Here is a 24,549-nt window from a genome sequence, read left to right as displayed (position 1 = left end):
TTAAAATGGGCAAATAAAGTACTTTAACATTTTACTTAATTACAGTACTTGAACTTATGTACGTGGATACATTCCAACACAGTATAAATACTTATAAAATAAAGTAGCACATTAATCCACCGAGTTTGAACATTGTGGATCCTGTTGGTTGACATCACCGGAAACGTACATTATAAGCCCATTATATATATATTATATATATATTTATATTACATTATAAGCCCATTATATATATATTATATATATATATTTATATTACATTATAAGCCCATTATATGTATATATATTTATATTACATTATAAGCTCATTATATATATTATATATATATTTATATTACATTATAAGCCCATTATATATATATATTTATATTATATTATAAGCCCATTATATATATTATATATATATATATATACTTATATTACATTATAAGCCCATTATATATATATTATATATATATTTATATTACATTATAAGCCCATTATATATATATATTTATATTATATTATAAGCCCATTATATACATTATATATATATATATACTTATATTACATTATAAGCCCATTATATATATTTATATTATATTATAAGCCCATTATATATATTATATATATATATATATACTTATATTACATTATAAGCCCATTATAAATATATATATTTATATTATATTATAAGCCCATTATATATATTATATATATATATACTTATATTACATTATAAGCCCATTATATATATATATTTATATTATATTATAAGCCCATTATGTATATTATATATATATATACTTATATTACATTATAAGCCCATTATATATATATATATTTATATTACATTATAAGCTCATTATATATATTATACATATATTTATATTACATTATAAGCTCATTACATATATTATATATATATTTATATTACATTATAAGCCCATTATATATATATATTTATATTATATTATAAGCCCATTATATATATTATATATATATATATACTTATATTACATTATAAGCCCATTATAAATATATATATTTATATTATATTATAAGCCCATTATATATATTATATATATATATACTTATATTACATTATAAGCCCATTATATATATATATTTATATTATATTATAAGCCCATTATGTATATTATATATATATATACTTATATTACATTATAAGCCCATTATATATATATATATATTTATATTACATTATAAGCTCATTATATATATTATACATATATTTATATTACATTATAAGCTCATTACATATATTATATATATATTTGTATTACATTATAAGCCCATTATATATATATATTTATATTATATTATAAGCCCATTATATATATTATATATATATATACTTATATTACATTATAAGCCCATTATATGTATATATTTATATTATATTATAAGCCCATAATATATATTATATATATATTTATATTACATTATAAGCCCATTATATATATATATTTATATTATATTATAAGCCCATTATATATATTATATATATATATACTTATATTACATTATAAGCCCATTATATATATATATTTATATTATATTATAAGCCCATTATGTATATTATATATATATATACTTATATTACATTATAAGCCCATTATATATATATATATTTATATTACATTATAAGCTCATTATATATATTATACATATATTTATATTACATTATAAGCTCATTACATATATTATATATATATTTATATTACATTATAAGCCCATTATATATATATATTTATATTATATTATAAGCCCATTATATATATTATATATATATATATACTTATATTACATTATAAGCCCATTATAAATATATATATTTATATTATATTATAAGCCCATTATATATATTATATATATATATACTTATATTACATTATAAGCCCATTATATATATATATTTATATTATATTATAAGCCCATTATGTATATTATATATATATATACTTATATTACATTATAAGCCCATTATATATATATATATATTTATATTACATTATAAGCTCATTATATATATTATACATATATTTATATTACATTATAAGCTCATTACATATATTATATATATATTTGTATTACATTATAAGCCCATTATATATATATATTTATATTATATTATAAGCCCATTATATATATTATATATATATATACTTATATTACATTATAAGCCCATTATATGTATATATTTATATTATATTATAAGCCCATAATATATATTATATATATATTTATATTACATTATAAGCCCATTATATATATATATTTATATTATATTATAAGCCCATTATATATATTATATATATATATATATACTTATATTACATTATAAGCCCATTATATATATATATTTATATTATATTATAAGCCCATTATATATATTATATATATATACTTATATTACATTATAAGCCCATTATATATATATATTTATATTATATTATAAGCCCATTATATATATATATTTATATTATATTATAAGCCCATTATATATATTATATATATATTTATATTACATTATAAGCCCATTATATATATATATTTATATTATATTATAAGCCCATTATATATATATATAATATATATACTTATATTACAATATAAGCCCCTTTAAGTGGAGAATAGTAATCAAGTTGGTCAGAACGGGTTTCAAGCAGAGTAGTGGAATCTACGACGTTTTTGATCGCACGTGAACGCATCACCGCGGCGGCCCCTCCCTCTTATCTTCACCCGCCTGCCGCCATTTTGTTTCGGTGTGAGCGGCGGTGATCTGCGGACGGAGACTTCACTGTTTACAACTGTTAAAACTCTTTTTAAATCTGAAACCGGTAATTAACACCGCATACATTGTGTACATGATATCTGTGACTGTTCTATTGTAGTGTTACAGAATAAAACGGAATACCGCGGTAATCACTCGGTAAACCGTGTTAACGTTTAGCCGCCGATAAGGTCGAGCGTTAGCTCGGCCGCTATGTAGCATATGAGCTAAAGCAACCTGAACGACATCAAGTGTTCCGGTTCTCCAGAACAACTGAGCCGGCCCGGTTCATCCACTCAGCACGTATAATCAAGTGTTCCGGTTCTCCAGAACAACTGAGCCGGCCCGGTTCATCCACTCAGCACGTATAAAAGGTGTTTATTTGTTTGTACGTTGCTCTTCAGGCTCCTGTTTCATCATTCAGTAAGTATGTGATGTTCGGAGGAACACGGAGCGACGACCTGCATCAAAGACGGTGATTGTTGACTTCAGGAAGAACCAGTTTTATCCACTTACTTTCAGACGAAAGGTTGTTTCGTGAATCGGAGTGTATTTAACTGCTCGTTAAGATGAAAGTTGTTGATCAGAGCAGAGGGCCGGGGAGAGGGCCTCCGGGCCGGGGAGAGGGTCAGAGAGGGCCGGGGAGAGGGTCAGAGAGGGCCGGGGAGAGGGCCTCCGGGCCGGGGAGAGGGTCAGAGAGGGCCGGGGAGAGGGCCTCCGGGCCGGGGAGAGGGTCAGAGAGGGCCGGGGAGAGGGTCAGAGAGGGCCGGGGAGAGGGTCAGAGAGGGCCGGGGAGAGGGCCTCCGGGCCGGGGAGAGGGTCAGAGAGGGCCGGGGAGAGGGTCAGAGAGGGCCGGGGAGAGGGCCTCCGGGCCGGGGAGAGGGTCAGAGAGGGCCGGGGAGAGGGCCTCCGGGCCGGGGAGAGGGCCTCCGGGCCGGGGAGAGGGTCAGAGAGGGCCGGGGAGAGGGTCAGAGAGGGCCGGGGAGAGGGTCAGAGAGGGCCGGGGAGAGGGTCAGAGAGGGCCGGGGAGAGGGCCAGAGAGGGCCGGGGAGAGGGCCTCCGGGCCGGGGAGAGGGTCAGAGAGGGCCGGGGAGAGGGCCAGAGAGGGCCGGGGAGAGGGCCTCCGGGCCGGGGAGAGGGCCTCCGGGCCGGGGAGAGGGTCAGAGCAGGCCTGCACCTTTAGGTCCTTTCTTCTTGGTTCTGGATTTGACACCTGAGTCTGTAAATATGGGTTGATCATGTTTGGTGTTGGTGGCTGTTCACTCATCTGGATCCTGATGTGATCAGATCGCAGGTTGTCTGCAGTCATACTGAAACATGTTGGTGTTTTTTCTGTCCCTGTGTGGAGATGTGTCTGCTGTATTTGTGCTGTCTGTCTCTTAATAACCTCTTTTCAGTTCCCGGGAAGTGTTTGTAGGTTAAATCCATCCTCTGGGGATCCCTGGATGTGGATAGCTTGTCCCCATGAGAGCATACATTGGCAGAAGATTTTTTTTTTCTCTTCAGCTTTGATAATCAACAGCTGAGAAATCCCTTCAAGCTTTGAATCGCTCGCCTGTTTTTTACCCCATTGCCAACACCCAAATGTCACCGAGCCCGAGAAGAAGCAGAGGATTATTTTTCTACCCAACATCCCACCTCTCCACTTTTTGCCACATCAATTAAAGCATTTTTTTTTTTTTTTTGTACTTTTTTTTTTGTACTTTTTTTTTAGTACTTTTTTCCTGGTCTGGCTGTTTATGTCCCCCTATTTATTTACTTGATTAGTCACTACAAAAAATAAATAATAAAAAAAAAAAAAATCTCCAAAGGACTCTATTGCACCCACCATCAGTAATAGCAGTCTGGCGGAGGTAAAGATGTCTCAGAGTCTCAGAAAAGGGATGTCGTAGGAAGACAAGTGCCTCTGGGCGACCCACCCCACTTTCCCTCTTATCTCATGGATCAAGTGTTCCTTCAGGACTCCATCCCACCACGGAGACACGCTTCCAGCAGTGCACTCAGGAGGGAGACCACTTCTCAGGTAAAGGTGCAACCGAGGCACAATCAACCCGGCTTGTTGTTAAAGCTCTATTTAATTCTCATATTGGAGCTTTTAATCCCTGACATCGGTATTAGAAATGCTCCCAACAGTCTGGTGTCTATCAATCTCTAAAACAAGCTGTTTCCTTCCTGATGTGCTGTCAGGGAGAGTCCTGTTGGCCCTGAAGAGAACCAGCTGCTGGGTTCAAAGGTCGTAACATCATCCACCAGCGCCACTTAAGACCAGCACTACTATGACCAACCATGGAGATGACTGCTACTTCTTCTACTATTCCACCTGCACTAAAGTAAGCAAACCTCCTGTCTACACAAACCGTGTATCATCTGGAAAGAGACTGATGTCTGTGAGCTTCCTGTTTACCGTCTGATTGGCTGCGCAGGGAGACGGCTGCCCGTTCAGACACTGTGAGGCCGCGATGGGCAACGAGACCGTCTGCAGCCTCTGGCAGGAAGGACGCTGCTTCCGCACCGTCTGCAAGTTTCGCCACATGGAGATCACAGTAAGCAGAATTTACCCGTTCATGTTAAACTCTCCTTCTGGCTTTGCCCACTCGAGGCTGTATGTGTCTTGAATGGCCATGAATGAAGGGTAGAGAAGTGTCTCCTGTAAACCCGATCAGGAGCTCCCCTCCTGCCCCGGACCTGTCGGGAGCAACATTTTAGTCGATTTCTAAACTCTGCATGGCCTCTAATCGGCAGTGATCATTGCACCTCCTCCACACAAGATATTACATGTTCTTAATGTCCTTCATCAAAACAGAAGAACAGGAAGGAGATCCCTTGTTACTGGGAGAACCAGCTGGCCGGCTGCCAGAAGCCACACTGTGCCTTCTTCCACGATAAGCCCCGCTTCATCCAAGGCGTCTTCGTCCCTCCCGATAAAAGTGAGTGACTCCGTTCAAACCAGCACACAAGAATGAACATGTGGAGATTATTTTATAACCCGCTGTGGAAGACTGCTGATAATGACTGTGATCCTCTCAGGTGTCAATAAGAATGAGGAGCAGCAGCATGAGGAACCAGCCCCCCCCCCACCTGCACCGCTCCCCACCACCGCTAACCCTCAGCTCAGAGGAGTCATCAAGACAGAAACTCAGGAGCCAGTACCGAGCCCCACCCACCCACCTGTGGTGATTAACCCAGCTGATGATGACGAGGATGAAGATGGTGAGCTGAGTTCCATCTCTAAGTTGTCTTGTAGAGACAGGATGCTCGCTGCGGTCTTCACCACTTGTGTCTTCATGTTTCCAGACCAGTTCTCAGAGGAGGGAGAGGACGGGAAGGGCGGCCCGTCTCCCAGGAAACTCGCCAAGTCAGGTGAGACCGTGTGTCATAGTTTGTGGCTGAAGCTCCGATTCTCCCTGTGTGACATTCATCAGGTGATGTTGTGTCGTTTCACAGGTGATTCGCTGAACTTCGGCGTGAGCACGTTGGAGGAGATCCGTCTGCGGAGGGCGCTGAAGGCCAGCATGAAGAGATCTGGTTACCCCATCCAGAGCGCTGAACCCTCGGCCAACGGAGAGAAAGAAAGCATCCAGGCGTTCTTCCGACCAGCTGTCCTGGAGTCCAGAGATGGTAAAAAATAGGGACTAATGTCACAGTTTATCCTTCAGTTGGATGATGTCCTGGTTGCATGAACACTGCGTGTTTGACTGGTCTGAATAAATGTCGGTGCCTCTTATTAAGAAAACAATCAGAAACTGTTGCGGTGACTTGGAGAGTCAGAGAGACGGATGTGGATGTCATGAGCTAAATTAGAGCCAATGATTCAACCTGCTGCTGCTGGTTTTAAAGCAGCAGCTCACTCTGCTCGTTCTCCTGTCTGATGAAGTCTGCTTGAAAACTAAGAAGACGTATTGATTAGAAACAGAAGAAAACATCACATGAATGCATCTCATCGTAACCACTTCCTTCGTCCTAACAAGAAGTTTAATCTTTCTGATCCACTGAACCACCACATTGTTGTTTTTGAACCAAGGTTCACTTCTCTTTGAAGAAACTGAGAGACCAAGAGGCAGCGTGGCCGAACGGCTCGGCAGGAAGATCCCCGGCTCTGGTAAACTTACACTGTTGTTGCAGATCTCTTAATACCACAACTAAGAATAAAAATAATAATGATAATAATAATATAGAGAACAGAAGCTCATGACCTGTCCATGCTGTAGAGCTGAGTGGAGATGCTGTCCCTCTGAGGAGGAGTCTGGCCCAGCGTCTGGGCAGAGTGGTGGATGTAGAACAACCATCAGCACCTCCTCAGAAAGGTGAGAACAGTATCACTGAGCACCAACACACACTCACGCTGATGACACGTGTTGTGTGTAAACCTGAGAAGAGCTGGTGAGAAATGAAATGTGTAGATAAACAGGATGTATTGAGGAAATCTAAAGTGCAGTCTGGTCTGCTTCACCAGCTTTGAAACCCGTAAAGGAGCGACTTGGATTACATTCTGGTCCCGCTGCAGCCGCTCAGCCAGGTAAGACATCTACACACAGTGAACCTGACTTTCAGACCGCCATGACCTCCATGGAAACATGATTCATTGTTGTGTTGCAGCTGAGAGCAGCGCAGCGTCAAAGAAAGTTCCCGAGCAGATTCGCATCAAAACTCTGGAGGAGATCAAGCAGGAGAAGGCAGTGAAGTCTCAGCCTCAGAGCCTCAAAGATGCTCCACAAACCCCCAAAACCAACAGCTCCAAAGCCTCCAAGGGCAGCAAGAGAGCCATCGGTGTGAAAGACGCTTCCATCGGCCACGTCAAGACATTTTCTGAGATCCTACGTGCCAAGAAGAAGAGGCAAGAGGAGGAGGAGGACCCCAGCCTGATGAAGGCCAAGCACACAGTGGAGAAAGTTCCAGACAAGATCCAGGGGGAGGCGGACGCAGACGGGCCCGGGCCTGAGGCCACCGAGATGGAGGAGGTTAGAGTGAAGACCCTGGAGGAGATCCGCCGGGAGAAGACAGTGAGGGTTCAAGCTGGAAACAAGAAGAGCTCTGGTCCAGAGGAGAACGGAGCCAAGAAGCCTCGTCTGCTGCACGTCATCAAGCCAACTTCGCAACGTAAGACAGAGCTGTTCCAGAGCCTTGTTGGAAATATCTTTCACAACCAATAACTGTGGAGTTTTTAACATGTTTTTGAACCTCTAAATGAATCTCATGTTGAACTCAGCAGGTAGTGTGACGACAGAGAAGAGTGCTGAGGGGACGGAGACGCCCCTGAAGGCTGCTGGACCTGAGGTATGTTCAGTGAGATGCTGCAGGACTGCCTCTGGGTGCTTGTTGTTCTGCATGTGATGATCATTTTCTGTCTTTCCAGACGAGTAACAGCGTCAAGGTGAAGAGCTTCGAGGAGATCATGCGGGAGAAACGCCTTCGGAAGCAGGAAATGGAGGAGAAGGACAGAAGTTCCTCTGAAGCAGACCCTGCTGCTGACAGCCTGAAGAGGAAGCTTCCTGCTAAAGTCAGCTTCACATCACCAGGCTCCTCCTCCCCTTCCTCACCTTCCTCTACAGGCCCCGCCCCTGACTCCACCCTCTCCACCCAAAGAGTGCCTGTTCGTAAACTGATTCCTCGCAGGTCCAAAGCTGCTGCTGATCCAGCTGTGAAGCCGACCGAGTCCCAGAGCAGCTCCAGGGAGGTCCCGGACAGAAACACAAGGATCTCCGCTGCACTCTCAGCAGCCAAGCAGGCCAGAGCAGCTCCACAGAGCCCTGCAGCCGAGGCCCCGCCCACCGGGTGTCAGAAGAAATCCCCAGAACACGCTGCAGACACCAAAGGTACACCTGAGACTCTTGAGAGGACAGGTGTCCCTCAGATCCATGTGTGCATCCACCTGAGCTGTGAAACTTCAAACCACAACAGAGCATGTGTGGAGCGACTCCTCAACATGGAGGATGAAGGAGTCGTCGTTCTTTTCATTCTATTCCTTTAAAACTGGTCTTTGTTTTCAGTGAGGCCCAAACTGAACGTGAAGCCGTCAGTAATGAAACCCGCTGTGCAGGTGAAGCCCAGCCAGAAGAGGAGGGCAGCGGGCCGATCTGCTGTAGCTGCTGTCAAACCTCTGAACAGCGCCCCCGCAGTGCAGGAGGAGCCACTGCAGGAGACAACATGCACCGACAGACAGGTGAGCAGGACATCAGTATTGCTGCTCATCAGTATTTACCTTGTTGTGCTCGTGCGTACTGCTGTTAGTAGCATGTTGCTGTGGTGTTCTGATCTGATGTTCCTCCTCTGACAGCTGCTCCCGGACGCCCAGCTGAGTTCTGCTGTGCCCCGTAGTCCCTCCGCCCTGCTGGACTCTGGCTCCAGCTGCAGCCCCCCAAGGGAGGACCTTCAGACGGTCCCCGTCTTTAAACAGGGTCCAGGCCACGACACCAAGCTGCCCGTCAGTGCTGCTGCTGCTTCCAGAGAGGCCAGTACAGTCCCCCAAAGGTACCGGTCCACAGATAAACGGATAACATCTCAGACATCAGACCAGCAGCAGCTGATGGTAGTCGGAGTGAGGACTGGTGTCTCTCACTCGGAGGTTAATACACCTGTCTGTCTTTCAGTCCCGTCCTGAAGACTCCCACTCAGTCCAAAACCCGGAGGCCCAGTGTGGCAGCGTCCCGCGCCACCTCCAGCTCCACCTCCACCTCTGCTGACGCCTCCTCCTCCGTCGTGGACGACTTCGAGGATCTGATCAACGAGTTCACCGACGACCACCTGGAGGACGACGTGGACCCCGGCATCGGAGAGGACGACCTGCTGCAGGAACTGTCGGAAATGATTGACAGCTAAGGGTTCTGCCTCTCATCCCCTTTCCCCCACTGTATCTACCATGGAGCGTCTTGGAGACACTTTGATCTTAAATTTCAACTTATTTAAATTGTTTTTGTCCTTTAGACATCCTCTCTCATTTCGTGTCCTCTTTCATCTCCACGTCATCGTCTTTGATTCTCTCCATCATGTCCTCGTGTGATCAAGTTTTCAGGCCCAGAAAAGAAAAAGATGACGTCAGGAGATGATGTCAGGAACGTCCTGTTAGTCAGGAATGATATGAATGTTTTGGAGAGAAGCTGTATGTGTATACTGTGTATGCAAAGACAGAAATAATGAACACTGCTGCAGTCACCTGTCCTCACCTGTGGCTTTGTTTTGGACTCCCAGATTATGACCATCAGATGTTAACAAAGCAGCAGTCAGAACCTGCGACGGACCCAGAGTCCAGTTCTGTTCTGATGGTTTCACCCATCAGGTGTTTGTGCTCTACTGATTTCCACCTGATTCTGTCCTTTAGTTGTTTTTATAATGTTGGATTGGAATGTGTATTTTTCGGACCCAGGTCTTTTATTCGTTTTCCTTTCAGTAGTCTTCTGGTCTTTATTAACGAACACCTCAGGGACTGTTTCTATGTTCTTTATAAAAACACCTTCAGTTCAGCTGCGCTGCCCTCAGCTGTTTTTCTCTTGTATCAGTGAGGTGAAAGATCAACCTGGTTCTGGTTCTGTTCGCTCTGTCCTGATCCTTCTGTACAAATGACTGTAAATAAAAATGCTTTTAACGACCAGCTGGATGAATCACTGATGATTTAAATACTTTATACCTGGTTTCACCTCTGAAGATGGATTAAGAATTAGTTTCTAATAAACATCACACTTTATTTTGATTTCCTATAAAATAAATTAATTTTTTAAAAAAATGATAGAAATGCAGTGGTCAAAATATTCTGTACTGTAAAAGTAAAAGTTACTGCAATTCAACTGCAGCCTTTAATAACAGAAGGGAGAGACAAAAATGAGATAAAACAAAATATTGCTTCTTCTATAAAGATGATTCTAAAACGGCCTCCAGAAAGAAAAACAGAAATAATCGTGTTCTCATGATATTTCCAGGAAACGAGACGACAATGCATTCAAATGTTCAAACCTCATAAATCGCGCTTGAGCATCCAGCTGTGTGCTGTAGGACCTCCCGTCCAGCAGGTGGCGCCACCAGCAGACTCTAGAGGAACACTGACAGCACGCATGAGCCGGTACGCTTCTACTTCCGGTGTAGCGGATGTAAACAGAGGGACGTTCCGCCTCCGGAGACAGCGGGAGAAAACATGACCAAGCTGGAGCTGCTCAACGTGTTTCTGAACGACCGGCTGACGGCGGCCGCTGAGGAGATTTTTCGCGCCGTTAAGGACACGGTGGAGGAGTACCAGAGCGAGATCCTGCGCGCCAAAGAGGAGAACGAGCGGCTGAAGCGGCTCCTGAACGTCGCCGTCCAGCGGCTCCTGCAGCACCCAGGTGAGCAGCGGCAGCCAGGTGAGCAGCGGGCTGTCTGCAGGTGGACGGACAGTCTCTCACGGACCGAACCGAGTGCTGTAGCTCGGTGCCGGTGGTCAACACGAACCGGGTTGAACCATCCGGTGGTATTCTCGTGCGCGAGGCTGCTGTCTGCTGCATGTTTGCGACACGTTCTTGTTGTCAGTAGCAACGTCAGTCTCTCAGGTCGTCATGACTGTGATGTCATCTGTCGTCGTTACTCTGATGATGTCATCTGTTACTCTGATGATGTCATCAGTGGTCGTTGCTCTGATGTCATTTGACAATGACAGCACCAAAGCTCCGCCCACTTTAACCTGTGATCCAAAGCTCCGCCCACTTTAACCTGTGATCCAAAGCTCCGCCCACTTTAACCTGTGATCCAAAGCTCCGCCCACTTTAACCTGCCTTCCACGGGACACACGGAGGAACAGCTGTTGTTTCCTCTCCGTCTCCTCATCTTGTGATCAGATTTTTTTTATGACTGACGAGATCAAATTATTAATTTTGAGGCAGATTATTAATCAAACGTGTTTTGCAGAGTTTGTAGACCAGGTGGAGGCATCACTGGAAAACATCTGTTCACCCAGCATGACTGAGATGTTTGTGCCCTTTCAGAGCCTCTGTCCATTGTGCCGCCGCTGGAGGAGGAGGAGGTGGAGGAGGAGGAGGCGCAGGCGCTCTGTGAGGCGGCGTGGAGGAGCGGCGTGGAGCTGCTGCCTCACGTTAAAGAAGAACCAAAAGTCAGAAACATTCAGAGCGACGGCTCACAGGAAGCGAGAGACTCGGAGGAGGGAAGCTGCAGTCGTGTGGAGCAGCTGACGGCGTCGCCGCCTCCTCCAACTCCTCCAACTCCTCCAACTCCTCCGCAGATCAAGACGGAGCGCGGTGAGGACGGCGGCCGGATGCGGCAGCCCTCCATCAGCTTCCCGTCGGCTCATTCAAACCGCAGAGCGGCTCAGAGCGACTCCGGTTCGACCGCCGCAAAGAGTCGCAGGACTCCGAAAGCCGAGCCGCCGGCGAACGGACCGCTTCGCTCCAACGGGAGACAAAACACGCTGCCGATGAAGAACACGAGGTCCCTGAAGCCGCCGCCGCGCTCCGCCCACCCGAGCCAGAGCATCCGCTGGCACAGCTGCAAGGAGTGCGGCAAAGGCTTCAGCTTCGCCTGCCAGCTGGAGGTCCACATGCGCTGGCACACCAAGGAGAAGCCGTACAGCTGCACCGTGTGCCGCAAGAGCTTCACCACCGTCAGCATGCTGAAGAGGCACCACCGCATCCACACCGGGGAGAAACCCTTCCGCTGCCACGTCTGCGGGAAATGCTTCAACCAGTCGGCGCACCTGAACACCCACTTCAGGCTCCACACCAGAGAGAGAGCCGGCTGGAGCCGAGCGCCGCACTGCAAGTGACCTCCGACCTCCGACCTCCTCGCTGTACCTGCTGTTTGATCTTTTCTCAGTGATGTGCAATAAAGGTGTTACGTGCAGACTGTGGTGGTGAATGACAGGTAGAAGAGAGGCAGGTCACGTGACCAGAGCCGCGATGAGGTCAGCAGACACGCCGGAAATGTCCACCGAAGCTGACGGCCATCTTAACTGCACCAGTTAAAGAACGTCTACGGTGACTTTAGTTGAAGCGGTGAAATCGAACCGGTTGAGTCGCTGAACTTTACAGTTTTCATATTAATTTGAACAGAATAAATAATAGATATGAATTAAGTCACCGTGCAGAATTAGGAAGTTTTAAACTTAGACACAAAGATATGAACGTTTTCTTTTTTTGGAGGTAATCTTTGCACTAATAATCATAATCAGGATGAAGTTTACAAGCAGGTCAGATGGAACAGCTGAGAGAGAATGATGATTGAAGTTCACCTCAAAACATGTTTACAATCAGGAAAACAAACAAAAACAAAAGTTTGCAAAGAAAACATTTTTCTGTATGTGTAACCAACCAACCGACTTCCACCTGAGGCCTTTTCACTCCAGGGAGCTCCTCCCACCATCGATTGTATACGTCACATGACCATGACGTCATCTCGCTACGATCCTACTAAACAGCTGATCGGACTGCGCTCCGGTTTGAACGGGAAACCGCGGGAACAGTCGCACAGGTAAGCACACCTGCAAGGGATGACCTCCTCAGAGGGAACTAGTAGAAAGAACTACCTAGTTGTACCACTAGTTAAGACTTCAAAATACAAATACAAAAGAAAAGAACAAGAAACAAACAATACAGGCTCTTGAAATGCTACCGAGGTAAATATTTATATACAATATGGTGATGCTGCTGCAGTTTGCAGTTTCAAACTTCACGAACACACTTCTATACGTTTTATTTAGAAAGAGCTGACCGGAAGTTCACAGCTGTGGCCACAAGAGGGCAGTGAAGAACCAGCTCTGCATTAACCATCAATTACATCAACTTTAGCTCCGTATTTACCAAATTAATCACTATTTTTTTTCCCGTTTAAACTTTACTGATATAATTCACAAAGTCTACCGAGCTCATAGAACCCAGAAAGCACGATTACAGCTTTGTTTTAAATCAGCAGTGCGATTCTTCGAGTGAGCTTACAATTGTTAGCTAAAGCTAACTTCCGCTACAGAAAGACCAGTTTTTCCATTTAAACTGCGGTCGCCGAACATTTCTAAAACCCACGTTTACTCCGTGTGTCCAAGGTTAACTCCCGAACCTAACCTTGGACACACACGGTGCTGCCGCCAACACGGAAATGGCTTTGAAGCAGTTTGTTAACAAGGAACGTCTGAACGTTTTATTTAGAAGGAGCTAACAGGAAGTGCAGCTGACACGTCACAGGAAGTGCAGCTGACACGTCACAGCTGTGTCATACATGTGGAAACCTGCTGCTCCAAACATGTCAGCTCGGTGCGTTCACTTTGTTTCTGTCTGTCACTTTAACAGTTTGAAGCACGTATGAAACTAGATTAAACTTCCTGTTTTATTGTCTTATTATTGTTATTGTTATTATTATCATTTATTATCACACTTTATAATTTATTTATTATCTTTATATTCTATCATCCTGATTTACTCACTAACTTAAACAGGATGTTATATTCTTAGAATTTTAATAAACTAAGTAGTTTACTTAGAAGTCAAGAATAGTTTTATGTTTTATATTTTTACTGAATAACCAGCTGAACAGTAATTATTGTTATGATGATATTAGTGTTCAAATGTTAATGAACTGAAAACTGTTCTAGACTTATCAAAAATAATCCTGATAAAATACCAACATATTCTAAAAGTGTCATTTATTTTAGGTTCATTTGGAAAGTTGGTTTCATGTCTGATTTAATTTGTATTAGTTTACTAATGGGTTGGTTTTAGATGGGTTAGTTTTAGATGGGTTGGTTTTAGATGGGTTAGTTTTAGATGGGTTGGTTTTAGATGGATTAGTTTTAGATGAGTTGGTTTTAGATGGGTTAGTTTTAGATGGGTTGGTTTTAGATGGGTTAGTTTTAGATGGGTTAGTTTTAGATGGGTTGGTTTTAGATGGGTTAGTTTTAGATGGGTTGGTTTTAGATGGGTTGGTTTTAGATGGGTTGGTTTTAGATGGGTTAGTTTTAGATGGGTTGGTTTTAGATGGGTTAGTTTTAGATGAGTTGGTTTTAGATGGGTTGGTTTTAGATGGGTTCGTTTTAGATGGGTTAGTTTTAGATTAGTTGGTTTTAGATGGGTTAGTTTTAGATGGGTTGGTTTTAGATGGGTTGGTTTTAGATGGGTTAGTTTTAGATGGGTTGGTTTTAGATGGGTTAGTTTTAGATGAGTTGGTTTTAGATGGGTTAGTTTTAGATGGGTTGGTTTTAGATGGGTTAGTTTAAGAGGAGTTGGTTTTAGATGGGTTGGTTTTAGATGGGTTAGTTTTAGATGGGTTAGTTTAAGATGAGTTGGTTTTAGATGGGTTGGTTTTAGATGAGTTGGTTTTAGATGAGTTGGTTTTAGATGGGTTAGTTTAAGATGAGTTGGTTTTAGAGGAGTTGGTTTTAGAGGAGTTGGTTTTAGATGGGTTAGTTTTAGATGAGTTGGTTTTAGATGGGTTGGTTTTAGATGGGTTAGTTTTAGATGGGTTAGTTTTAGATGAGTTGGTTTTAGATGAGTTAGTTTTAAATGGGTTAGTTTTAGATGAGTTGGTTTTAGATGGGTTGGTTTTAGATGGGTTGGTTTTAGATGGGTTAGTTTTAGATGAGTTGGTTTAAGAAGAGTTGGTTTTAGATGGGTTGGTTTAAGATGAGTTGGTTTTAGATGAGTTGGTTTTAGATGGGTTGGTTTTAGATGGGTTGGTTTTAGATGGGTTGGTTTAAGATGAGTTGGTTTTAGATGAGTTGGTTTTAGATGAGTTAGTTTTAAATGGGTTAGTTTTAGATGGGTTAGTTTTAGATGGGTTGGTTTTAGATGGGTTAGTTTTAGATGAGTTGGTTTTAGATGGGTTAGTTTTAGATGGGTTGGTTTTAGATGGGTTAGTTTAAGAGGAGTTGGTTTTAGATGGGTTGGTTTTAGATGGGTTGGTTTTAGATGGGTTAGTTTTAGATGGGTTAGTTTTAGATGGGTTGGTTTTAGATGGGTTCGTTTTAGATGGGTTAGTTTTAGATTAGTTGGTTTTAGATGGGTTAGTTTTAGATGGGTTGGTTTTAGATGGGTTGGTTTTAGATGGGTTAGTTTTAGATGGGTTGGTTTTAGATGGGTTAGTTTTAGATGGGTTGGTTTTAGATGGGTTAGTTTTAGATGGGTTAGTTTTAGATGGGTTGGTTTTAGATGGGTTAGTTTTAGATGGGTTAGTTTTAGATGGGTTGGTTTTAGATGGGTTGGTTTTAGATGGGTTAGTTTTAGATGGGTTGGTTTTAGATGGGTTAGTTTTAGATGGGTTAGTTTTAGATGAGTTGGTTTTAGATGGGTTGGTTTTAGATGGGTTCGTTTTAGATGGGTTAGTTTTAGATTAGTTGGTTTTAGATGGGTTAGTTTTAGATGGGTTGGTTTTAGATGGGTTGGTTTTAGATGGGTTAGTTTTAGATGGGTTGGTTTTAGATGGGTTAGTTTTAGATGAGTTGGTTTTAGATGGGTTAGTTTTAGATGGGTTGGTTTTAGATGGGTTAGTTTAAGAGGAGTTGGTTTTAGATGGGTTGGTTTTAGATGGGTTAGTTTTAGATGGGTTAGTTTAAGATGAGTTGGTTTTAGATGGGTTGGTTTTAGATGAGTTGGTTTTAGATGAGTTGGTTTTAGATGGGTTAGTTTAAGATGAGTTGGTTTTAGAGGAGTTGGTTTTAGAGGAGTTGGTTTTAGATGGGTTAGTTTTAGATGAGTTGGTTTTAGATGGGTTGGTTTTAGATGGGTTAGTTTTAGATGGGTTAGTTTTAGATGAGTTGGTTTTAGATGAGTTAGTTTTAAATGGGTTAGTTTTAGATGAGTTGGTTTTAGATGGGTTGGTTTTAGATGGGTTGGTTTTAGATGGGTTAGTTTTAGATGAGTTGGTTTAAGAAGAGTTGGTTTTAGATGGGTTGGTTTAAGATGAGTTGGTTTTAGATGAGTTGGTTTTAGAGGAGTTGGTTTTAGATGGGTTGGTTTTAGATGGGTTGGTTTAAGATGAGTTGGTTTTAGATGAGTTGGTTTTAGAGGAGTTGGTTCTAGATGAGTTGGTTTAAGAAGAGTTGGTTTTAGATGAGTTGGTTTTAGATGAGTTGGTTTTAGATGAGTTGGTTTTAGATCAGTTGGTTTTAGATGGGTTGGTTTTAGATGGGTTAGTTTTAGATGAGTTGGTTTTAGATGGGTTAGTTTTAGATGAGTTGGTTTGAGATTAGTTGGTTTTAGATGGGTTAGTTTTAGATGAGTTGGTTTTAGATGGGTTGGTTTTAGATGAGTTGGTTTTAGATGGGTTGGTTTTAGATGGGTTGGTTTTAGATGAGTTGGTTTTAGATGGGTTGGTTTTAGATGGGTTGGTTTTAGATGAGTTGGTTTTAGATGAGTTGGTTTTAGATGGGTTAGTTTAAGATGAGTTGGTTTTAGAGGAGTTGGTTTTAGAGGAGTTGGTTTTAGAGGAGTTGGTTTTAGATGGGTTAGTTTTAGATGAGTTGGTTTTAGATGAGTTGGTTTTAGATGGGTTGGTTTTAGATGGGTTGGTTTTAGATGAGTTGGTTTTAGATGGGTTGGTTTTAGATGGGTTAGTTTTAGATGAGTTGGTTTAAGAAGAGTTGGTTTTAGATGGGTTGGTTTTAGATGGGTTGGTTTAAGATGAGTTGGTTTTAGATGAGTTGGTTTTAGAGGAGTTGGTTCTAGATGGGTTGGTTCTAGATGGGTTGGTTTTAGATGAGTTGGTTTTAGATGAGTTGGTTTAAGATGAGTTGGTTTTAGAGGAGTTGGTTTTAGAGGAGTTGGTTCTAGATGGGTTGGTTTTAGATGGGTTGGTTTTAGATGGGTTGGTTTAAAATGAGTTGGTTTTAGATGAGTTGGTTCTAGATGAGTTGGTTCTAGATGAGTTGGTTTTAGATGGGTTGGTTCTAGATGAGTTGGTTCTAGATGAGTTGGTTCTAGATGAGTTGGTTTTAGATGGGTTGGTTTTAGATGGGTTGGTTCTAGATGGGTTGGTTTTAGATGAGTTGGTTCTAGATGAGTTGGTTTTAGATGAGTTGGTTTTAGATCAGTTGGTTTTAGATCAGTTGGTTTTAGATCAGTTGGTTTTAAGTCTTCATATTTTAGGATGTTCGTCATATTTCACTGTTTCATTTCTACAGAAAGATGTTATGAATATTACAAGGAAGTTAATCTTTATCACTACAGTGTCAGATATTATTATATTTGGGTAGTCCCCCCCCCAACTCCGGGTTACGTTAGGAGCGTGTGCGCGCGGCGGCACACCGGGGATGCGCGCTTGCGGACCAGAGACGGACCAGCTGAGGAGGGAGGAGTGCAGAGAGACCCGGACCGCATCGACAGGAACACGGAGTCCGAGCTTCGGTACCACCGGCTGCACGTAGGAGGATCTGGACGGTTGACTGATGCCGCTGCGGAGCTGACGGTACCCGGTGCAGCAGCGCGGAGAGGAGCGGACCGGCACAGGTAAGCGGACTCTGTCTACTTTCCTCGCTGTAGTTGGAGCCCCCAGCGCGCTGACGCATCGGGTGGTGTCCCGGTCCCAGTTCTGGCGGGGCCGGACCGAGATGATGATGTGAAACCGGACAGAGTGCGGCAGCTCCGGTTCCGTCCCCGGGGCTCGGACCGCTGTTGGCTCGCCTCTCTGCAGTGTTTTGCGGGCAGCGGTTCACGCGGCCCCCGCCTCTCTGCGCATCCTCTGGATGATGCTGCGGTTTTGTGTGATTTTTGCTGCTCTGCGCAAATCGCTTATAAAGGAACCAAAGTCCGGGAAATAGATCGGGCCCGGCAGGCCCGTCTGCATCTGCAGAGGCGCGCGCGGGCGCGTGTGTGCGTGTGTGTGTGTGTGTGTGTGTGTGTGTGTGTGTGTAGAGACGTGTCATTGCAGAGGACGGGAGAACGGGGACGTTTAAAGGGCTGTCAGGTCGGGCTGGATCGGTTAGGCCCGTAGCTGCAGTCCGCCGGAACACCGTGAGTTAGGTCGGTCTGAAGCGGGTCAGAATAGAGCTGGATGTGGAGGAGGCCATTCCAGAACCAACCCAGTATTTATAGTTTATTATGTCATGTCACCCACAAGCACACCTCTGACAGGAAGTGTGCTCCTGTAGTCATCCGGTGACCTTGTTGTGGGCTGCCGGTGTTTTTAATACTTTGTATGATCACTACAGAATATATAAATATGAACACATTATTACATCATCCTGACAGAGTCCTATAAAATGTTTCTGCTCTCATTATGAAGTCACTCCTCAGATTATACTGTTCAGTCATGTTCATCTGGAGATCATCATCATCATCGTGACTGGAGATGTTACTTCCTGCAGTTTCTGATCAACTCACACTTATTGATCACTGGAGTTAAAGATGGCTGCCGCTGCTGCTGGTTATTATCAGACCAGGTTGAAATGATCAGAACCATACAAACCCTCCATGTCTGTCTGTCTGTCTGTCTGTCTGTCTGTCTGTCTGTCTGTCTGTCTGTCTGTGTGTGTGTGTGTCTGTCTGTCTGTCTGTCTGTCTGTCTGTCTGTCTGTGTGTGTGTGTGTGTGTGTGTGTGTGTGTGTGTGTGTGTGTGTCTGTCTGTCTGTCTGTCTGTCTGTCTGTCTGTCTGTCTGTGTGTGTCTGTCTGTGTTTGTGTGTCTGTCTGTCTGTGTGATTGTGTGAAAGTGTGTGACTGCATGAGTGTTTGAGTGTGTGCGTGTATGAATGTGTGTGTGTGTGTGTGTGTGTCTGTGTGTCTGTGTGTGTTTGTGTGTTTGTCTGTGTGTGTGTGTGTCTGTGTGTGTGTCTGTGTGTGTGTGTCTGTGTGTGTCTGTTTGTGTGTGTCTGTGTGTCTGTGTGTGTCTGTCTGTCTGTCTGTCTGTCTGTCTGTGTGTGTGTCTGTCTGTGTGTGTGTGTGTGTGTGTCTGTCTGTGTGTGTGTGTGTCTGTCTGTGTGTGTGTGTGTGTGTCTGTCTGTGTGTGTGTGTGTGTCTGTCTGTGTGTCCGTGTGTGTGTGTGTGTGTGTGTGTGTGTGTGTGTGTGTGTGTGTGTGTGTGTGTGTGTGTGTGATGTGTGTGTGTGTGTGTGTCTGTCTGTGTGTGTGTGTGTGTGTCTGTCTGTGTGTGTGTGTGTGTCTGTCTGTGTGTCCGTGTGTGTGTGTGTGTGTGTGTGTGTGTGTGTGTGTGTGTGTGTGTGTGTGTGTGTGTGTCTGTCTGTGTGTCCGTGTGTGTGTGTGTGTGTGTGTGTGTGTGTGTGATGTGTGTGTGTCCGATGAGTATATAAAGTCATAATCTGCAGTTGGAACTGAAATATTTTGTGAACATTATTTGAGTCTTCAACTAAATCATCGTGAGTTTGATTTGCGTCCTGATTGGTTGGTTGAAGAGTTACCTGTCTGTGAGCTTCCGTGACCTTTCACCCTCCAGGACACCTGTGCTGTCCTTCTGTGACTCCTCTGTGAGTTTTGCAGCGACTGTGTAACTTTATAGAGCGGTTTTCTTATCGACCTGTGTAATAACAGCCTAATGCATGGAGGAGGACGTGTACGTGTGTTCCAGCTCATTGATAAAGGCTCCCTCATATACATCCTATGATACAGCTCAAAGAGTAAAAACTAATCTGCTTTAAATTGAACTATTTCACGTCTGACAGGAAATTATTTTTTACTTTTAAATTGAGTTTCCTCTTCTCACTTGAATAAAAAACAAACTTCGGGTGGACTCTGCCAACACAGCTCTTTTTACATTCATCTTAAATATGGAGGTTACCATGGAGACGTTGCCTGATATCCAGTGTCACGTTCAAATATGTCAGCTTTTAGTGTTTTAAATCCTCCTAACAAGTTTTATGAGGCCTGATAATCAGTTTGATCTGAATGAAAGAGACACTCTGTCATGCAGTAAATGGATCTGAAACATAATATAGTTATAATCATACATTGATATTCATTTATTAACCAGCAGATTGGACTTTATCGTTCTTGTTTTTATAGAAATTGTTTTATTTAGTTTATTTTGATCAATTTTTGTGTTCAATAATTTTGAAATTCATGAATTTCTTTTCTGCTGTTCCACATTGATCGATCGATCACTGATCAATATTCTCTTCTCTGTCCTCCTCTCTGGTTCTCTGGTGCTCTTCTGAGTCCTGAAGAGATTTTCATGTTCTGAGACGTCCGGTCGGAGTCGTATCGTACTGTTTCTAAAAGAGTTCGTAGCTTCAGGTCTGTAAAATGGTTCCGATCCAGAAGTGTCTTCAGCTGCAATACCAGCGAGTGCCACTAGAGGTCGGCTCCAAAATGCCTCCGGCTCCATAGACTCCCATTCAACTTCTCTCATCAAATCCAAAGTGAATAAAATGTGTCCATCAGTTATCTCGGTGTTGTTAGCTAAAGTCACTCCTTCTTATTAGTTTTCTGGAGGTCCATCTGAAAATAATCCCTCATTCATTAGAAAAGAAGATTCAAGAAGACCTGGTTTTGGGGGCGTGTCTGTTTGATTGACAGGCCTGTGGTGCAGTCAGGTTACAGCTATCGGTGGGCGGGACGTAGTATCGTCAGGTTTCCAATCAGATAGGTCAGATCCACCGCTGGCTCCTCCCCATGTTCTGAACCAGTAGCACCATGAGGTTCTACCTGTCAGGTAGATGGTCCCAGGAGGGGGAGGAGCTTCCTGATCCACAGCTCCTCTGATGGGCTTCATGCAGGTGATAGAAGATGAGCTCACCACGGAGAAATGCAGCAAAGCCGAATCCAGTTGCAGGACGATATGTGGATGTTGTTCCCTAAGAAACGTGAGCTGGGTGTCAGGTGTCAGCAGATTGACTGACTTCCTCTGATGAATGCCAGCAGAGGAAGCAGAGAGGCGTGGGAAGGCTGTGGACTCCATCTCACTCATGTCAGACTTTCTCAACACCCGAGGGCAGACATCCAGCCGGGAGGTCTCAAACAGGGACGATGGCTTCTACTTTAAATCAGATGTTTCTTTGATTGATGAACACACAGTGATGGAAGTATCTGTAGAGTTCAAACACCTCCACAGCTTCACCCACCTGCTGGTGTCTGTATGAAGTGTGTGTGTGTGTGTGTTTGTTGTGAGTGTTTCAGACCTGTTAGTAGTCTTCATGTTCCCTCTCTGTACACCTTCAGACGCTACTGTGGTTCCTGATCTGCACATGCTTCTGTGTAAAAAGTGGTGCTGCTCACATGATGACCGATGTGTCAGTGTTGCACCATGACAGGTTATACAGTTATACTACAGCAGGGTGCATGTGTCCAATAGAGAGAGCATACATGTGAATATAAACAAAGTCATGATTTGGAAATCATGTAAACTCATATTTAATAGAAAATAGACCAAAGACAACATATCAAGTGTTGAAACGGAGAAATGTTATTGTTTTATTAAAAATATGTGCTTATTTCTAATTTAATAGCAGCAACATGTCTCTAGTTTGAAACAGTTTGTGTGATTAGTAAAGTCCTGCTGCTCCGTGGGACGTCTCACCGACCAATCAGCTCGGTTACAGCCAGCTCTTTTTAAGATTATCCATCTATCAGTCATTTACATGACGGAGTGTGATAAAGAACACAGAAGTGACCAGAGGGCAATAAAATATCAGTCAGCTATAATCCTCTGATGATTTCCCCACAGAAAACTCTGATGACTCACTGCTGCAGTTCATGTGTTCGGCCAGCAGATGTCAGTGTTGTAACATAGATGTGTCCTCCTCTCAGATACACGCGGTACCTCCCTTGTACATTTACACAGGAGCGTCCCGTCACGGTCATCAAAGAGTTAACTGCTGTCACATCTTCAGTAAAACAGATGGGACAGGAAATATTATTACTGTCATATTTTATATCTCCTGAGAGTCTCATGCTGTTTCCTCCCTGACATCATAACATACAACATCATAACATACAACATTACAACATTATAACTTACAACATTACAACATTATAACATACAACATTACAACATTATAACTTACAACATTACAACATTATAACTTACAACATTACAACATCACAACATTATAACATACAACATTACAACATTATAACTTACAACATTACAACATTTAAACATTATAACTTACAACATTACAACATCACAACATTATAACATACAACATTACAACATTATAACTTACAACATTACAACATTTAAACATTATAACTTACAACATTACAACATTTTAACATTATAACATACAACATTATAACATTTTAACATTATAACATACAACATTATAACATTATAACTTACAACATTTTAACATTATAACATACAACATTACAACATTACAACATTTTAACATTGTAACATACAACATTATAACATTATAACTTACAACATTACAACATTTAAACATTATAACTTACAACATTACAACATTTTAACATTATAACATACAACATTATAACATTATAACTTACAACATTACAACATTTTAACATTATAACATACAACATTATAACATTATAACTTACAACATTACAACATTTAAACATTATAACTTACAACATTACAACATTTTAACATTATAACATACAACATTATAACATTTTAACATTATAACATACAACATTATAACATTAAAACTTACAACATTACAACATTATAACATACAACATTACAACATTTTAACATTATAACATACAACATTATAACATTATAACTTACAACATTTTAACATTATAACATACAACATTACAACATTACAACATTTTAACATTGTAACATACAACATTAAAACATTATAACTTACAACATTACAACATCCAACATTACAACATTATAACATACAACATTACAACATTTTAACATTATAACATACAACATTACAACATTATAACTTACAACATTACAACATCACAACATTATAACTTACAACATTACAACATTTTAACATTATAACATACAACATTACAACATTTTAACATTATAACATACAACATTACAACATTTTAACATTGTAACATACAACATTAAAACATTATAACTTACAACATTACAACATCCAACATTACAACATTATAACATACAACATTACAACATTTTAACATTGTAACATACAACATTAAAACATTATAACTTACAACATTACAACATCCAACATTACAACATTATAACATACAACATTACAACATTTTAACATTATAACATACAACATTATAACATTATAACTTACAACATTTTAACATTATAACATACAACATTACAACATTACACCATTTTAACATTGTAACATACAACATTAAAACATTATAACTTACAACATTACAACATCCAACATTACAACATTATAACATACAACATTACAACATTTTAACATTGTAACATACAACATTAAAACATTATAACTTACAACATTACAACATCCAACATTACAACATTATAACATACAACATTACAACATTTTAACATTATAACATACAACATTATAACATTATAACATACAACATTACAACATTTTAACATTGTAACATACAACATTACAACATTATAACATTATAACTTGCAACATTACGACATTACAACATTATAACTTACATTTTAACATTATAACATACAACATTACAACATTATAACATACAACATTACATTATAACTTACAACATTATAACGTACAACATTACATTATAACTTACAACATTACAACATTTTAACATTATAACATTATAACATACAACATTACAACATTTTAACATTGTAACATACAACATTACAACATTATAACATTATAACTTACAACATTACGACATTACAACATTATAACTTACATTTTAACATTATAACTTACAACATTACAACATTTTAACATTATAACATTATAACATACAACATTACAA

At 41.1% G+C, this 24,549-nt stretch overlaps 3 protein-coding genes across 11 annotated transcripts in view; all 3 read left to right on the top strand.

The window, feature by feature from the left end:
* The first annotated feature begins 2,755 nt into the window (after positions 1 to 2,755).
* zc3h11a (zinc finger CCCH-type containing 11A) lies at positions 2,756 to 10,361 on the top strand. 4 transcript variants are annotated; one of them, XM_069153102.1, is made up of 17 exons: positions 2,756 to 2,843; positions 4,737 to 4,799; positions 4,964 to 5,106; positions 5,200 to 5,319; positions 5,580 to 5,703; positions 5,804 to 5,986; positions 6,071 to 6,136; positions 6,221 to 6,394; positions 6,798 to 6,875; positions 6,985 to 7,080; positions 7,230 to 7,292; positions 7,373 to 7,873; positions 7,983 to 8,050; positions 8,130 to 8,589; positions 8,764 to 8,936; positions 9,051 to 9,244; positions 9,364 to 10,361. In XM_069153102.1, exons 3-17 carry the CDS (start codon positions 5,053 to 5,055, stop codon positions 9,590 to 9,592), a joined length of 2,583 nt encoding a protein of 860 aa, XP_069009203.1. In that variant the 5' UTR covers positions 2,756 to 2,843; positions 4,737 to 4,799; positions 4,964 to 5,052; the 3' UTR covers positions 9,593 to 10,361. The 4 variants fall into 4 exon arrangements, with proteins under 4 accessions (XP_069009203.1, XP_069009195.1, XP_069009212.1 ...); XM_069153094.1 differs by having other exon boundaries at positions 2,763 to 3,150; XM_069153111.1 differs by lacking the exon at positions 2,756 to 2,843 and having other exon boundaries at positions 3,848 to 4,799; positions 7,986 to 8,050.
* A 493-nt stretch (positions 10,362 to 10,854) lies between these two features.
* On the top strand, positions 10,855 to 12,592 carry LOC138200423 (zinc finger and SCAN domain-containing protein 22-like). The gene is made up of 2 exons (XM_069153068.1): positions 10,855 to 11,085; positions 11,722 to 12,592. Exons 1-2 carry the CDS (start codon positions 10,899 to 10,901, stop codon positions 12,513 to 12,515), a joined length of 981 nt encoding a protein of 326 aa, XP_069009169.1. The 5' UTR covers positions 10,855 to 10,898; the 3' UTR covers positions 12,516 to 12,592.
* A 5,297-nt stretch (positions 12,593 to 17,889) lies between these two features.
* nfasca (neurofascin homolog (chicken) a) overlaps positions 17,890 to 24,549 on the top strand; it is a 114,759-nt gene continuing 108,099 nt past the window's right edge. For 5 of the 6 annotated variants that reach the window (XM_069152898.1, XM_069153055.1, XM_069153047.1 and 2 more), the window contains exon 1: positions 17,902 to 18,180. The gene's annotated coding sequence lies outside the window, so the exon portion shown is untranslated. Of the gene's footprint in view, positions 18,181 to 24,549 lie in introns of all 6 variants that reach the window. The other variant, XM_069152882.1, reaches the window with a different exon arrangement.

Source organism: Embiotoca jacksoni, unplaced genomic scaffold, assembly GCF_022577435.1.
Source record: "Embiotoca jacksoni isolate LCO1_2020_lvr unplaced genomic scaffold, fEmbJac1.0.p SCAF_1, whole genome shotgun sequence".
NCBI classification, from domain to species: Eukaryota; Metazoa; Chordata; class Actinopteri; family Embiotocidae; genus Embiotoca; species Embiotoca jacksoni.
Note: the sequence above shows the minus strand (reverse complement) of the source record. Positions and strands in the feature narration are given on the sequence as shown.

What these genes read in the sequence shown, in the direction of transcription:
- zc3h11a (XM_069153102.1), top strand. Translation starts at nt 5,053, where the DNA reads ATGACCAACCATGGAGATGACTGCTACTTCTTCTACTATTCCACCTGC. An exon ending in ATCAGCACCTCCTCAGAAAG is followed by an intron (nt 7,081 to 7,229) that starts GTGAGAACAGTA and finishes CTGCTTCACCAG; the next exon opens with CTTTGAAACCCGTAAAGGAG. An exon ending in CAACATGCACCGACAGACAG is followed by an intron (nt 8,937 to 9,050) that starts GTGAGCAGGACA and finishes CTCCTCTGACAG; the next exon opens with CTGCTCCCGGACGCCCAGCT.
- LOC138200423 (XM_069153068.1), top strand. Translation starts at nt 10,899, where the DNA reads ATGACCAAGCTGGAGCTGCTCAACGTGTTTCTGAACGACCGGCTGACG. An exon ending in GCGGCTCCTGCAGCACCCAG is followed by an intron (nt 11,086 to 11,721) that starts GTGAGCAGCGGC and finishes GTGCCCTTTCAG; the next exon opens with AGCCTCTGTCCATTGTGCCG.